The sequence below is a fragment of the Coffea arabica genome, chromosome 9c, assembly GCF_036785885.1.
Source record: "Coffea arabica cultivar ET-39 chromosome 9c, Coffea Arabica ET-39 HiFi, whole genome shotgun sequence".
NCBI classification, from domain to species: Eukaryota; Viridiplantae; Streptophyta; class Magnoliopsida; order Gentianales; family Rubiaceae; genus Coffea; species Coffea arabica.
The window spans coordinates 4833889-4848384 of record NC_092326.1 but is presented as its reverse complement, the minus strand read 5'-3'; the positions used below and the strand labels follow the sequence as shown (position 1 = coordinate 4848384).

Sequence of the window (14496 nt, the reverse complement as noted above, 5' to 3'; positions counted from 1 at the left end):
ATATATAAAAAATGCATCCTTTTAGTGAGGGAGCTCCTTTTGGTAAATTCCCTCTTGTACCTTGACATTAAATTTTATTTAATATGAACGACACATATTATCTAGACGTCCAAATAAAGGAGATCATTGTAACTTTTCAAAAGCTTGAAGGGAGAAACATGAAATTGTTATAAATCTCAAAGGAGTTTTACATAAATATCCCCACACATTGGAACACATTTTACATTGTACCTTTATAGTCAATGAAAGCCAATGCGCTCAGTGCCACATTGTTCCCCCTCTCTCTCTCTCTCAAGTTGTGTTGCGTGCTGCTTTGCTTCTCAGGACACGTTGAAGCTTTTGTTCTTTGCTAGCTAGGTAATCATTATATATATATATATATATTTTGTCGCAACGATAGAATTTTTATAATCTAATCTATAATCAAAGGCCTAGTGGCTAGTAATTATTATATACTTGGCTCTCAATTTCTATGATCCACTTCATTAATTGATTTTTTATACTATAGCTATTTGCATGCTAATATATGGGATTTCTCTATTGCTTAGATCTGGAACAAAAAAGTGAAGGTTGCGTCTGCCCATTTGCTAATGTCATACTAATGCAAATTTTATTGTTCTTTTCTATTAGGGAAGGAGGAGGAACTGTGCCCCGAAATGAAAATTTCTCCCCCGCAGAAATACTCTTTAACATTCCATATCTAAGACTCTTCCAAAAGTATTCCCAGAGTAACACTTGCTGTCTAGCAGAAAAGAATTAGTACCTGCATATTATGTGACCCTGAAAAAAAAAGAAAAAAACCATCTTTCTTTCTGTCCTTCATTAGTTTGGCTCTAAAACTTAAGTAAGGTTAAGAGGATTGTGCGATACAACCAACAATAATGGAGGGGGAGAAGATGGATACAGAGGGAAAGGTGGAGACAGAGAAGATGAACAAGGCAATTGCCATGGCATATGATGTCCAATCTAAAATAGTAGAGGATCTATTTGGGGATCACCTCCATTTGGGCTTCTATGACTCTAGCTCCGTTATCCCTGGTTCTGATGTCAATTCTGCTCAGACTCGCATGATCGAGGCGGCCCTCCGTTTTGCCTCTGTATCAGGTCAGTTCGAGAAAAAAAAAAAGACTCCTTCTCTCCTAAAGTGAGAGGCCTTTTTCTCTCTCTTGGGAATCGTGAGTCTCTCTTGCATGAGTGTTCAAACCTTCCAAACCTTCCAAATTTCACAGGTTCCAATTCCTTCCGTCATTTTATCTGTCTGACTTTGAGTGAGCATTTAAGATCACTTATGCACAGATGTGTAAACACATTAAAGGTTAGGCTTTTCTGAACGAACAGCAACTCTTTTCTGGGTTCGTTTCTTCGGTGTCCTTAGTGGTAATACGGAGTAAAAAAAAAAAAAAAAAAAAAAAAAGGAAAAGAGAGTGCGAGCAAACCACAGCAGTAGGAGGCAACCCTTCTTCTCCAGGAGGTTTCCGGCCCTCAGTCATAAGCTGGTGACAGAAAAAAAAAAAAAAAAAAAAAAGAAGAACCCTTGTTTCCTGGCCTTAAGTTTTAAGTAGATGCATTTGGTTTTTGACTAGTTCTTTAGCTGCAGTAGGGTACCTCTTCTCTTTTACCTGTCTTTTATAGCTTTTTCTGGTTTTGTTGTCTTGCCGTGGGGTTCTCCCTTCTTTGCTCTGTGTTAGCTAAGTGTAAGCAGTGAGAGATAAGCGTGGTATACCCGATAAATCTCTAGTAGACAATGACAGAGGAATTGGCAGAAATCTTGCAGAAATTTGCACTTTCAAACAAAGAAATGGGAGGCACTGCTCTAGATTTGGGGGATGCTGATAATGGGATAATGGAGTGCCAATCTAGTCTAGTGGGGAAAATACATGGAGAAAAAGTTGTCAATTTTGTGGGAGTAAAGAACTTTGTGACTGCTGCGTGGGGATATCCAAAGGAAATGAAGGCTCTGGAGTTGGGGCCAAATCTGTTTCAGTTCATTTTACCGAGAGAGGATGAAAGATTAAGGGTACTGGACGGAGGACCTTGGATTATTGATAATCAGATTTTGGTTCTAAGCAGTTGGTTTGCAGGGATAGAGGAGGACTATACAGCTTTTAACTTTGCCCCTCTATGGATCCAAGTGTGGAACTTGCCTATACATTGGATGTCAAAGGAAACAGGGAAGAAGATAGGAGCCATGGTTGGTGAGGTTAAGGAAGTCATAATTCCTCAAGCGGGAGGAAAGGAAGGCAGGCATATTAAAATTATGGTGAAGACAGATATTTCACAGCCGCTAATGAGGGGTGCGATGATTCAACTGAATGGAGCTCCAAGGTGGATTAGCTTTAAGTACGAGCGCTGTCCAGATTTCTGTTATAGCTGTGGGAGAATTGGACACAGTGAGAGGACCTGCAAAATAGAAGTGATAGTGGGGAGAGGCCAGTTGGATAACCAATATGGTCCTTGGTTGAGAGCGGGGAGTGGAAGGAGTTCACCACCAAAAACACAGCCTCAGAAAAACTACTCAGATGATAGGACACATTGGACTTTCAAAAATGGGGAACTAATTCCCAGTCCTGTTGGGAGAAAGGAGGTCAACCAGAATGAGGAACACTTAAATGTGTCTGGCCAAGACAATAGGATACACAAAGACATCTCAACTTTGCAGGTGGGCGGTGAGAAAGTAACAAGGGAGACTGACCTTCAGGGGTTAGGGATGAATAAACCATCACAGGACAAACCCAACTTGAACAATCAAAAGGAATCAGAGAGGAACGTGGGATTACAAACAAGCCTTGTGTCACATCAACAGGCCTGTCTAGAAAAGGATCGACCTTTACACAATATTGATAAGGAAGTGCCTAAAAGTCTTATGAACACCCCAGAATTGCTGATCAGCAAGGAAAGTAAGGAAACTGGGGAAGGAGGGGAACATAAACAGGCAGAAGAGAACATGCAGGTTGATGAAAATCTAGCTGACATGATCACGGTGGCATCACTGAGGAAAACAAGGAGGATGAACAAGGTCATTAAGACACCGGTGAACAAAAGACAAACACTGAAAGAAGGGAAGGGACAGCCGGGCAATGCAGGACAAATTGGGAAAAGGAAATTCAATTTAAAGGATGAAGAAATGGCTGATGCTGATGAGGATGAACTTTCTAGCAAGAAAACTAAGCTGACAGAGGTAAGGATAAGGGAGGCAGCGATGGAAGTGGGGGCAGAGGCCAGCCAAATCTGGCCTCTAAAGGCAATATGAAGGTTCTGGTGTGGAATTGCCAAGGTGCAGGGAGCCCCTTGACAATTCCCCAGTTGAAGGAGGCTAACAACCTCCTCTCCCCCAACTTAATCTTTTTATGTGAAACTAAAAATAAAGCTCAATATATGGAGCAAGTTAAAAGGAGGCTGCATTTTGAAGGATGCTATGTAGTAGAAGCAATGAAAAGGTCTGGAGGGATGGCATTACTATGGCATGAAGATATTAAGATAAAGATGATTCAGCACACCTCTTTTACAATTGAAGTGCAGATTCAAGATACAGAAACACAAACAGACTGGTGGTTCATTGGCATCTATGCCAGTTGTTGGGACCAAATTAGGAAACAACAGTGGAAAGTAATAGGTGAAAGAAAAAGACTTTGGGGGGACAGATGGGTTATAGCAGGAGACTTCAACGACATTTTGACAAATGAGGAGAAATGGGGTGGAACACTAAGAGAGGATTGGTCTTTCACTGACTTCAGAAAATTCATATCAGAAAATGACCTGATTGACATAGGCTTTGAAGGACATCCATGGACATGGAGTAATAATTGGGAGAATGAAGGAGAAGTGAGACAAAGGCTGGACAGATCCTTGGGTAGCCAAAGTTGGTCTCAAATTTTTCAAAGGGCTAAATGCACACATGTAGAAAACTTGGGGTCTGACCACAGTATGTTGCTGATTGACTCCAACCCAAGCACTCAGAGAAGGAAAAAGAGGTTCTTTTTTGATAAAAGATGGTTACAACAGCAGGAAATACATCAAGTGATTCAGAAGGCATGGAATGAGGAACAAGAAGGCTCAAGAATGTTTAAGGTTACAAAGAAGATAGCTAATTGCAGAGTAGAATTACTCAGATGGAGGAGTAATTTTCAGGATAATGCTAAGCTGAAAATCTCAAGCATCAAAAAGCAGCTCGAGGAGGTGCAAAGGGATGGGGGGATCAATGGAAAAATGAAGAAGAAAGAGCTTAAAGGTCAATTGAAGCAAGCATACATGGAGGAAGAATTGTATTGGAGTCAAAAGGCAAGATGTAAATGGCTCAAACATGGGGACAAAAACACCCAATTTTTTCATGCTAATGTTCGAGGGAGAAGGAAAAAAAACAGAATGCAAAACATACAGCGAGATGATGGCTCTTGGGCCGTGAGTGAAGAGGATTTGGGGGCAGAAATAGCAAGATATTACCAACAATTATTCAGTGGTGCAGAGGTAGATTGTCTAGATGAGATTTTGGAGGGTATACCACAATCAATCTCTCAACAAATGAATGCCAAGCTAACTAGGAAAGTGCAGGAGGGGGAAATAAAAAAAGCAGTGTTCTCTATGGATCCAAACACAGCCCCTGGCAGTGATGGTATGAGCCCCTTCTTTTTCCAAAAATTTTGGTACATTATAAAATACGACATCATTAGAGCCATTCAAAGTTTCTTCCATTCTGGTCATATGTCTAAAGCCTTTAACCACACGGTTATTTCTCTTATTCCTAAAATTGACAACCCCACCAATCTCCAACATTTTCGACCTATTAGTCTTTGCAAAGTAGTGTATAAAATCATTTCAAAAATTCTTGCAAATAGACTCAAAGAGGTGCTGGATGCTTGCATTAGTAAGAACCAGGCTGCCTTTGTTCCTGGTAGGCAGATTTTAGACAATGTTATCATTTCTCATGAATGTTTGCACTACTTAAAAAACAAAAGGAAAGGAAACAATGGTTTTTTTGCTTTGAAGTTAGATATGTCTAAAGCTTATGACAGGATTGAGTGGAATTTTCTGGAGGAAATCATGCATAGAATGGGTTTTTGTGACAAATGGACCACTTGGATTATGAGTTGCATCAAAACAGTTACCTATTCTTTTAACGTGAATGGTGAGGTAAGAGAATATGTGAGACCAGAGAGAGGTATCAGACAGGGAGATCCTTTATCCCCATACCTTTTTTTGATTTGTTCTGAAGGCCTTACTAACTTGATTCAAAAAGCAGCACGAGAAAGAAAGATCACAGGAATGAAAATTTGCAGAGGCGGACCAGCAATCACTCATCTCTTCTTTGCTGATGATGCTATCATTTTCAGCAAAGCAGACCCTGAGGAAGCATTAACGCTGATGAATATCTTGAAACAGTATGAAAGAGGTTCTGGCCAGATGCTAAACTTAGACAAATCTTCAGTGTTTTTCAGCAAGAACATCTCTCAGCAACAACAAAGAGAAGTGTGTAGGCATCTTGGCAATATCCAGAGGGTACATCAAGGAAAATATCTAGGATTACCCATGGTTATTACAAGATCCAAGCGACAGGTTTTCAGCTTTATCAAGGAAAAATGTGAGAAAAAGATGCAACACTGGAAAAACAAACTCTTGAGTACGGCTGGGAAAGAAGTTCTCCTCAAGGCGGTCACTATGGCTATGCCTACATATGCCATGTCGTGCTTCAAACTACCTGTCCGTCTATGCAGGGAACTAAGTAGCCTGATGGCCAATTATTGGTGGGGAGAGGAACAAGGGAAGAGGAAAATGCATTGGTGCTCCTGGCAAAGAATCACACTGGACAGAAAGAAGGGGGGTTTAGGTTTTAAGGATTTGCTGAACTTTAACAAGGCTTTATTAGGGAAACAAATCTGGAGGCTGATAACAAGGCCCAATTCTTTAGTTAGCAATGTCCTGAAAACAAAGTACTTCCCTAAATCCACAATATTCAACTGCCAGGTACAACACAATTCTTCATGGATTTGGCAAAGCATCATGGCAGTCAGGGAGGATGTGCAAAGAGGGCTAATAAGGAAAATAGGAAATGGAAGGAGTACAAAAATTTGGGATGACAACTGGGTACCAGAGATCCCCCATGGAAGGCCTGCTTCAACGAGGCCTCGAAACTGTAATTTGCATAACGTGGCAGACTTGATTCAAAACTTCAGATGGAAAAGAGACTTGGTTTTCAAACTATTCAAGGAAGAGGAGGCCAAAATGATACTCAGGATACCAATTAGCTTGGCTAACAGGGAGGATGGGCATTTCTGGTTACATGGTCGTAATGGCCAATATACAGTGGCCTCAGCTTACAAGGAACTAAACAAGAAGGGTGAAGAACAGCAGCAGAAAATGCTTACAAGAGGAGAAACCAGCCTAGAGGACCAACACCTGTGGAAACACTTGTGGAAGCTTAAAGTGAAACACAAGCTGAAGATTTTTATCTGGAAATGCCTGAATAAGGCATTACCTGTTAATGAAGTGGTGTTTAGCAGAACCAAGAAAGGATCACCAATATGTGAGAATTGTGGTGAAGCTGTGGAAACTGTAGAACACCTACTATTTCGTTGCAGGATGGCAGAAGAAGCATGGCAAATAGCACCATTGAAATGGGATGGTATTGATGACCAACAAGGGAACTTTAAAAGATGGTGGAATGCTTTAACAGAGGCTAGGAATCGACCTGAAGGGCTGGAACACATTGCACTCACTGTAAACATTTTGTGGCAAATTTGGAAAGCTAGAAATGACTTTGTGTTTCAGAAAAATAGAAGACCAGCAAGTAAAATCATACATCAAGCTCAAGAAGAGTGGCTGGAAATGCAGAGAATACAACACAGCAAGGACCAGATGAGCATTCCAAAAACAACAGAAGCTGTAGTGCAGCAGGCAGTAACCACAAGTACTGAAAGTCCTATAACCATTTGCCTAGCTTTTGACACTCAGAGAAAAGCAAGTCAGATGGGAATAGGCATAGTGGCAGTGAGGGGAAATGATCAAGTGCTAGCTACATGGGCAGTAAAGGAATATAGCACAGGGAACATTCTCATGGATACTGCAGTGGCCATCAAGCTAGCAATGATAAAGGCAAGGGAGCAGCAATGGAGGAGAATTCAAGTAGCAATCACACAGCGACAGCTTTTGAAGATGATAGAAACCAAAAGGGCTACGGACATTCGACTTCATTCTCATATTGTGGACATCTACGATTTAAGCTCAATGTTTGTGGAATGCTCATTTGTTTTAGCTAGGGGGGAAGTGACGAATAGCTTAGCTAACCTCAGTTTTTATGCGCTAAGCATATTTTTTGATGAGGAATGGTTAAATCCTCAGTGTCGAAGACACTTGTATAGTGCAGCTTGAGCCTTTGCTCATTAGGTGTAAATTTTTACACAAGTTAATATAATTCATTATCGTTTCCGGAAAAAAAAAAAAAAAAGGTATCTTCAGCCCACCTCTCTTAAGATATGCATTGGCAGTTTACTTTATCTCGAGTTTTCTTCTCTTTCTCCAAGTACAAATGCTGTAGTTATGAAACAAAACTGTATTTCGCTGCAGAGCTAAGCTTTTTGCTTGAGTGTAGATTAATTCCGCAGCGGATCTTCTGTCTCACATCACATCCTGTGCCACTCTCTGTGCCACTTTTTATTATATTGCTATTTCTCTTATATAATACACAAAATTTAACAAACTCAAAAAATCAAAATGCATAAAAAATGAGATTTTTTTATGAATTTTCTGCAATATTTTTTAATTTTCTATTATATATTGTTTTTTTGAAGTTGTTGTATTTATTTTTTACTTAATTAATAGTTATTGAATTTTAAGGAAATAAAAAAGAATTAAAACATAATATTTATATAAGAGAAATAGCAATATAATAAAAAGTGGGATAGAGAGTAACACAGGATGTGAGACAGAAGATCCGTTGCGAATTAATTCCCATTAATTTCGATTGTGACTTCGTTGACATCAGAATTATTAAGTTTTCAAACAATTGTGTTGCTAAAGTTTATATAAAAATAGAACTTTCAAATTATTTTAAAATTATTAATTTTAAAATTTGGATATATCCGACTCAAAACTGGATCTGATGAAATTCAAATCCGAAACTATATATTGGTCCCCATCAAAATCTGAATCCGGATCTAAACTAGTTTATTACATGTCGGATTTGGGTCTAAATGTACCGATTCTCACCCGCTGACACCCTCTGCCAATTGCGCTAGTGATGCATCTTGTTCTTAACAACACAAAATACTGCTTAGCTTCGAAAAATCAACACATAAATTTATTGGTATCACTCAAAATTGGGTCAATTTCAATCATAGTTCCTGATATTTGACCAAATTAAAAAGTATGCCTTGTGATTTGATCAGATTACAGTCGAATCCCCCATAGCAAAACAGTTGCCAAATACCCGGCCCTCACTTTAAATACAATATTGGCAGTTAAACCCAGCCCTCACTTTAATTCTATTATTTCCTTTCAAGTCAAATACTTCTTCACATATACGAAAGGAAATAAAACTTTTAGTTCATGACCAAAAAACACCATTTCAAAAAATTTTTTTTTTGGTCAATCAGCAACATCTATCCTATTTTACCTTACAGAGGAGAAATCCAACTGGGTTGTATAAGGGGCTAGAGAGCAAGCAAGTTCATTTTAACCAAAGAGGTGCTCTGTCACACTTTTTGAATTTTTTTAACTATAAAGTACGTACAATCTAAAAAGGAATTTTAAATCCCTTATTTTGAATTGAAGTACCAAATTCTACACCCAATAGTACATGCACATGTAAATGGGGATAATCAATTGGGGAAGGATAAAAACAGAAGCAACATTTTGTTTTTCTTTTTTCTTTGGTCTTTCCTTTTCCTTTCTCATTTTAGTAGCTTTAGTTTTTCTTTGGCCACATTTGCAATGGATTTAGGGGTATTTGGCTATTCAAAAGGTTAGAATACAAATTGGTCAAATTACAGGATTAGTTCTATAATTTGAACAAGCCTGATGCAATGTGAATAAACATTAAGCATAGAATTTGTTTTTTCTGTAATTGGTTTAGGTCATGGACACATTGAAAAAAGAAATGGTTTGATTGCATTTCAATGTGTCTATTTTCTTTCCTAGTGAAACATCCTCATAATTTCTACTTTTTCCTCCTCTCCAACTTGGTCATTTTTTGTTTAATAATCAACCAACCGGCATTATTTATCATGAAATAATATGCAGAGGATCCATCTAAGAAACCAAGAAACATACTTGATGTTGGATGCGGTATTGGTGGCAGCACCAGGTACCTAGCAAGTAAATATGGTTCTCAATGTAAAGGCATCACCCTTAGCCCTGTTGAGGCTGAAAGAGCTCGTGTTCTAACTGCTGCCCAAGGATTAGAAAGCCAGGTTTGTATGAACTCTCCGTGTTACAATTTTGAAAGATTTGCAAGAAGTTATCAATTGTTAAATCACCCTAGCCGCTCACTCTTTTTATGCAAGTGCACAATGAGTAAAAATTTTCATTCTTCCATTTCTTAAGGAATGATGACAGAGTGCATACTACTACTACTACTATGGTTTTGAAAAAAAATTGTGAAACTGATAGTAGATGATTATTTCATGTAAAGGACACACTTCTTAGATTTTGAGTATAAAAGATCCTTGTATTGACTTTTGGATATCATGTAGACCTTGTTGTGCACATTTTGCAGTAGATTTTGTTAAAAAAGCTACTACAATTAACGTTCTTAGTGAATAGTTTGAATCGTTATCATTATCAATAGTTTGAATATTTTTAACAGATTTTCCCCAATCTTTTAATCCATATAAAGCAAGAGGTGCATTTCATAGAATACTAGATGGTAACCCATGCACACGCACATATTTATATTACCTGTTTATTTCTATGAGAAAGATAATAGACAAGGAATGACGTTACATATGAACTAAACAAATTGTAGTGAAGAAAGTTAAAGCAAAAATATTCAACAACAACAAGAAACAATTTCAAAGCGTGGAAGATAAAAAGAAAAGTTTCAGCATTCCTGAGACTAGTTCTTGAATGTTCCCGTAGCCTCCCCACTTTTGTGTTCATGAAAGCGAACCTGATACTCAAAAGTTTCAAGAATCCTAATTTGTGATAGTTTTGTTTTGATTATCCATCCTCACCTTTACTTTTTATACACTAAAAAAGCAAAATTTTTAAATCCTAAATTTTCGGGGATAAAATTATCTCATAATAGAATTGAATTCAAATATGTATTATCAATAATCTTAGGTAATGATGTTAACTCTTGAATTTGGATACATATGTATGTGTGTACATACACATATACATACATACATACATATATATATATATATGTGTGTGTACGTGTGTGTATATGTATATATACATACATATATATACATGTACATAAACATATACATACACACACACACACACACACAACTCGCACACACATGCACATATACATGCATATATACATACATATATGTATGTATATGTATATGTATGTATGTATGTAGAATTAATCTTCTATGCACCAACTAATAACTAGTTTTGTATCCATTCGTTGATAGGAATTGTTTAAAATAACAAATTATTTAGTGTAGTTCATAAAAATATTTGCATAATATACAAATTTATTGTATAATCTATTATAACATTTCTTAAATACATTACTATGTGCACATTGTTATTCAAAAATAGTCTTATAATGCAAATTTAAACATCTATTTTAGTGATTAATAATTAAAAAAAAAACATTCGACGATATGATAACAATCAAAAATTTGAAAATAGGCAAGATCAAATCTTGGTTGATCTTCTGTAAACAAAAGAATAGCCAATCCATTACCAAAACATCAATTTTGGTACTTAATATAAATGGCTTAAAGGTTAATGTGAAAAGAAAAGAAGCCGAATGAAGTATTAATAAAAGATCAGAATTCAGAATCAATCAAGTCATAGGAACACAACAACCTTCTAAATCTGTTCAAGGCTAATAGAAGCAAAACGAAAACATAAGATGTATTTTGCTCTTAAGTCAAAAACATAAAAAATCTAAATAGTCTGATGTATATTGCATGACGTGAACTACTATATGACAATGAACTTGATGCCTTGCCATTTATGTAATCAATGACACCTTTTTGTTTTTTAGAAGCTTTTTACCAAAGTCTAAAAAAAAATATTGAAAACTGCACAAAATTTTTTTAAGCCCAGAAACCTAGAAAAAAAATTAGTACATTGTTGAAGACAATTAATAAACTGTCAAAGGCAATTAAAAAAATCGTGTAAAAACACATAGTTTAAAAGGGCACTTTTAAATCACTAACCAAAAAGCAATATGTGTTCTACTTGAATTGAAGAGTGAATCCATAAATTGAAATAACAAATTAATTACAAAAACCTTGCCAGAAATAAAAATGAAACTGTAACTTTTGAAGACTTACTTAGAAAATTCAAATTCAATGACCTAACTATGAAGAAGGTGTGGGAAATTACAGACCACATACAGCGAGTATAAACAAAGTCCAAATGCAGTCCTTGCATTGAAGGGAATAAAAACGAAGTTCCAAATCCAGTCCTTGCATTGAAGTAAAAAAAAAAAAAAAAAAAAAAAAAAATCTTTCCAAAAAAATTGGTGGAAAGGTGTAAACATTTTTACTACTTGATAAAGTGATGAGTAATAGATTGAGAATCATATATATGAGCAAAAATGTAGAGTATCTGTGATAGCAATAATTTGATAAAGATAATCTAATATTTGAATTGATATTTTGAACTTTTGAGTTGAAGATGAGAGAGAGTTAAAAACATAATTCAAAATTATTTATACTAATCCCCAGGAAATTTAGGCTTGACGATTAGGTTAAGGAAAAAAAAAAGGTGAAAGAATGGAAGAGATAATTATGGAAGGATTATCTAGAATTGTAAAGGCAAGAGAAAAAAGAGGGATGGAATAGCGTAGGTTATTAGGGAGTTAACTCATAAAGCGCGTTGCACCTACTTGCCCTACCGTTCAACCACGTAGGAAAGAGACAAAATAAAAAGATAAGAATGAGAATACGACTTTATTATATATATTAGTTTTGTACCCGTTCGTTGAACGGGAATCTTCGAAAAATAATAAACTATTTATCAATTTTATAAAAATATTGATATGAAATACAAACTTAATGTATATTTTATTATAACCTTTCTTAAGTATATTACTATATGCACATTGTAATATAAAGTATTTTTATAATATAAATTTGAACATCTAATTCAGTAAATAATAATTCAAAAATGAAAAAATAACATTCGACAATACCATAACATTCAAAAACTTGAAAATAAATAAAAAGTGCAGTAAATAGTATCAAATAATATTCTACTCTTCAGAAATTTATTTTTGTTTTTCTTCTGTGTGAACATTTTCCTCGATTTGTCCGTGCAAATCAGCATTTACTGATTTTTCATTATCACCGCATGATAGCAAAGTAGGATAATTAAGTATAAAAAAATAAATGATTTATCGCATTCAAGGTTGTGTATAATAATACGTAAAGATTATAATTTAAGAAAGTAAAATAGTATATTAAATCTACTTTCTCATGTAAATCTTTTTATGAGCATTCCCTTCCTCTGTGATTTTTGTTAAACCCTCTGATGAATGATTCATATGAAGTGTATTGAAATGTTGTTGATTAGAATTATCTGTTATACTAATCGGGATCTAGGAAGAAGATGTTTCAGATTGGTATTGGTTGTCAGTTCCACCAATCTGATAATGATTTATCAAAATTAAAGGCAAAAATATTATGTGAGATATAATATATGAAATATAAGAGAAATTTATTACTAATCCTATGTGTTCATAAAAAAATAAAAAAATTCAAAAAACGTTACTAAACTTTTACAATTGAAGATCAACATGCTTTTTTTTTAAAAAAAATATGTATTGAAAAAAGATGTACCAGATAATCAAGAGAAGTGGAAACCCAAAATCGATACTTTAATGTGTCAACCGCTTGCACTGAAAATACCTAACCATGAATTTGATACTTGAAATCAATATATTAGAGGCTATATGTAGTGTAGGCATAAGAAATAAAAATTAATAAGAATATAAAGAGATATTGATAAGAACATTAAAAATAGATTTATCTTGATTTAAGTTGTTTAAAGTACGTAACTTTGGGTAGGAAATAAGAATCCTATAATAGTAAGAATTCTTATAGGAAATAAAAGTGCGTTCTCAAGACAGATTTTACCTACCTTGAAAGACCACCTCAACTATATCGCATCCTTTAAGTACATGGACTCCTATGGTGTGGGTCCACACACTAAATACTCCCTACCATCTGAGTAGAGATGTATTATGAATCCTATAACCTAGCAATGAGTATAACCTGCATGTTTTAATTAACAACGAATGGGGTTATAGGAATTTACAAACCCGTGCTCAAATAGGAATTTATATTTGACCGTATGGGTCAAATACATATAGTTAATTGGATTCAATTAACTTTTTCTTTTCCACAAATTTCGTGCTATGCACTATGTTTTGATAACGCACTTAATAATAAAATTTATTAAGAATCCTATTTCCAACATCAGATATTGACTCTGTTATTAATGGTTCCTTTTGAAATTAGTTACTTTTCTACTTTTTGTAGTGATAACAATTCTTATTTACTTCGGTTCCTATGCACTACACATTGGCATGAATTTGGAGATATATCTAATAAAGATATTTATGTCTCTTTTATTTATCTTCAATTCCTTTTTTGGGTAGGAAATAAGAATAATATAATATTAAGAATTCTTATAGGAAATAAGAATTGATATATATCTAAACAAAAAAAGAACAAGCCACGTGGGAAACTATTTGCCGTCTCGTTAAGCCACATAGGAAAGAGAAAACATAAAGGGATAAGAATGAGGATACGACTTTATTATATATATATATATATATATATGATTTATACACTATTAGATTTAGATGTTTCCCACAAATGCAACACATAAATTTCAAATTCAAATTCAAATTAATTATTATGCATGTCAGTATAAAGAAGATTAACCATATATTATTGATTATCCAAGTTTTAAATTCAGATCAAGTCACATTTCAAATAAAATTTGTAGAATGACTCGGAACTTTCTTCCAAATTCCAAGTAAAAGCCACCACAATGCTAGAAAGAGAAGTAAGAAATAAAAATATGTAAAATCATTATGCAGATATATAGTAGTGCTGCTTTCTTTTCCTAACAGCTGCTAAAACGTACATAGCAGGTTTCCTTTGAAGTGGCAGATGCATTGAATCAGGGATACGGGGCAGGGACGGTCCCTGAGCGGTCCTCTCACAAAAAAAAATTAGAGGACTGCAATAGGCCACGTATAATGGGAGCAACAGCAAAGGAAAACGACGTTGTTTTAGTGAGTGAGTAGGAAAAGAAATAAAAAAACATCTGAGGGGCTAACGGGTTCCGTTAAAATACCTCAGC

The 14496-nt window shown here is 35.3% G+C and overlaps 1 protein-coding gene across 1 annotated transcript; it reads left to right on the top strand.

Annotated features, from left to right (window-relative positions):
• The first annotated feature begins 287 nt into the window (after window positions 1-287).
• LOC140014083 (gamma-tocopherol methyltransferase, chloroplastic-like) lies at window positions 288-14440 on the top strand. Its single transcript, XM_072064477.1, has 4 exons — window positions 288-357; window positions 858-1104; window positions 9232-9401; window positions 14285-14440. The coding sequence occupies exons 2-4, from the start codon at window positions 882-884 to the stop codon at window positions 14438-14440; spliced, it is 549 nt and encodes a 182-aa protein (XP_071920578.1). The 5' UTR covers window positions 288-357; window positions 858-881.
• The last annotated feature ends 56 nt before the right edge of the window (window positions 14441-14496 follow it).

What these genes read in the sequence shown, in the direction of transcription:
- LOC140014083 (XM_072064477.1), top strand. Translation starts at nt 882, where the DNA reads ATGGAGGGGGAGAAGATGGATACAGAGGGAAAGGTGGAGACAGAGAAG. An exon ending in CCGTTTTGCCTCTGTATCAG is followed by an intron (nt 1,105 to 9,231) that starts GTCAGTTCGAGA and finishes AATAATATGCAG; the next exon opens with AGGATCCATCTAAGAAACCA. An exon ending in CCCAAGGATTAGAAAGCCAG is followed by an intron (nt 9,402 to 14,284) that starts GTTTGTATGAAC and finishes CGTACATAGCAG; the next exon opens with GTTTCCTTTGAAGTGGCAGA.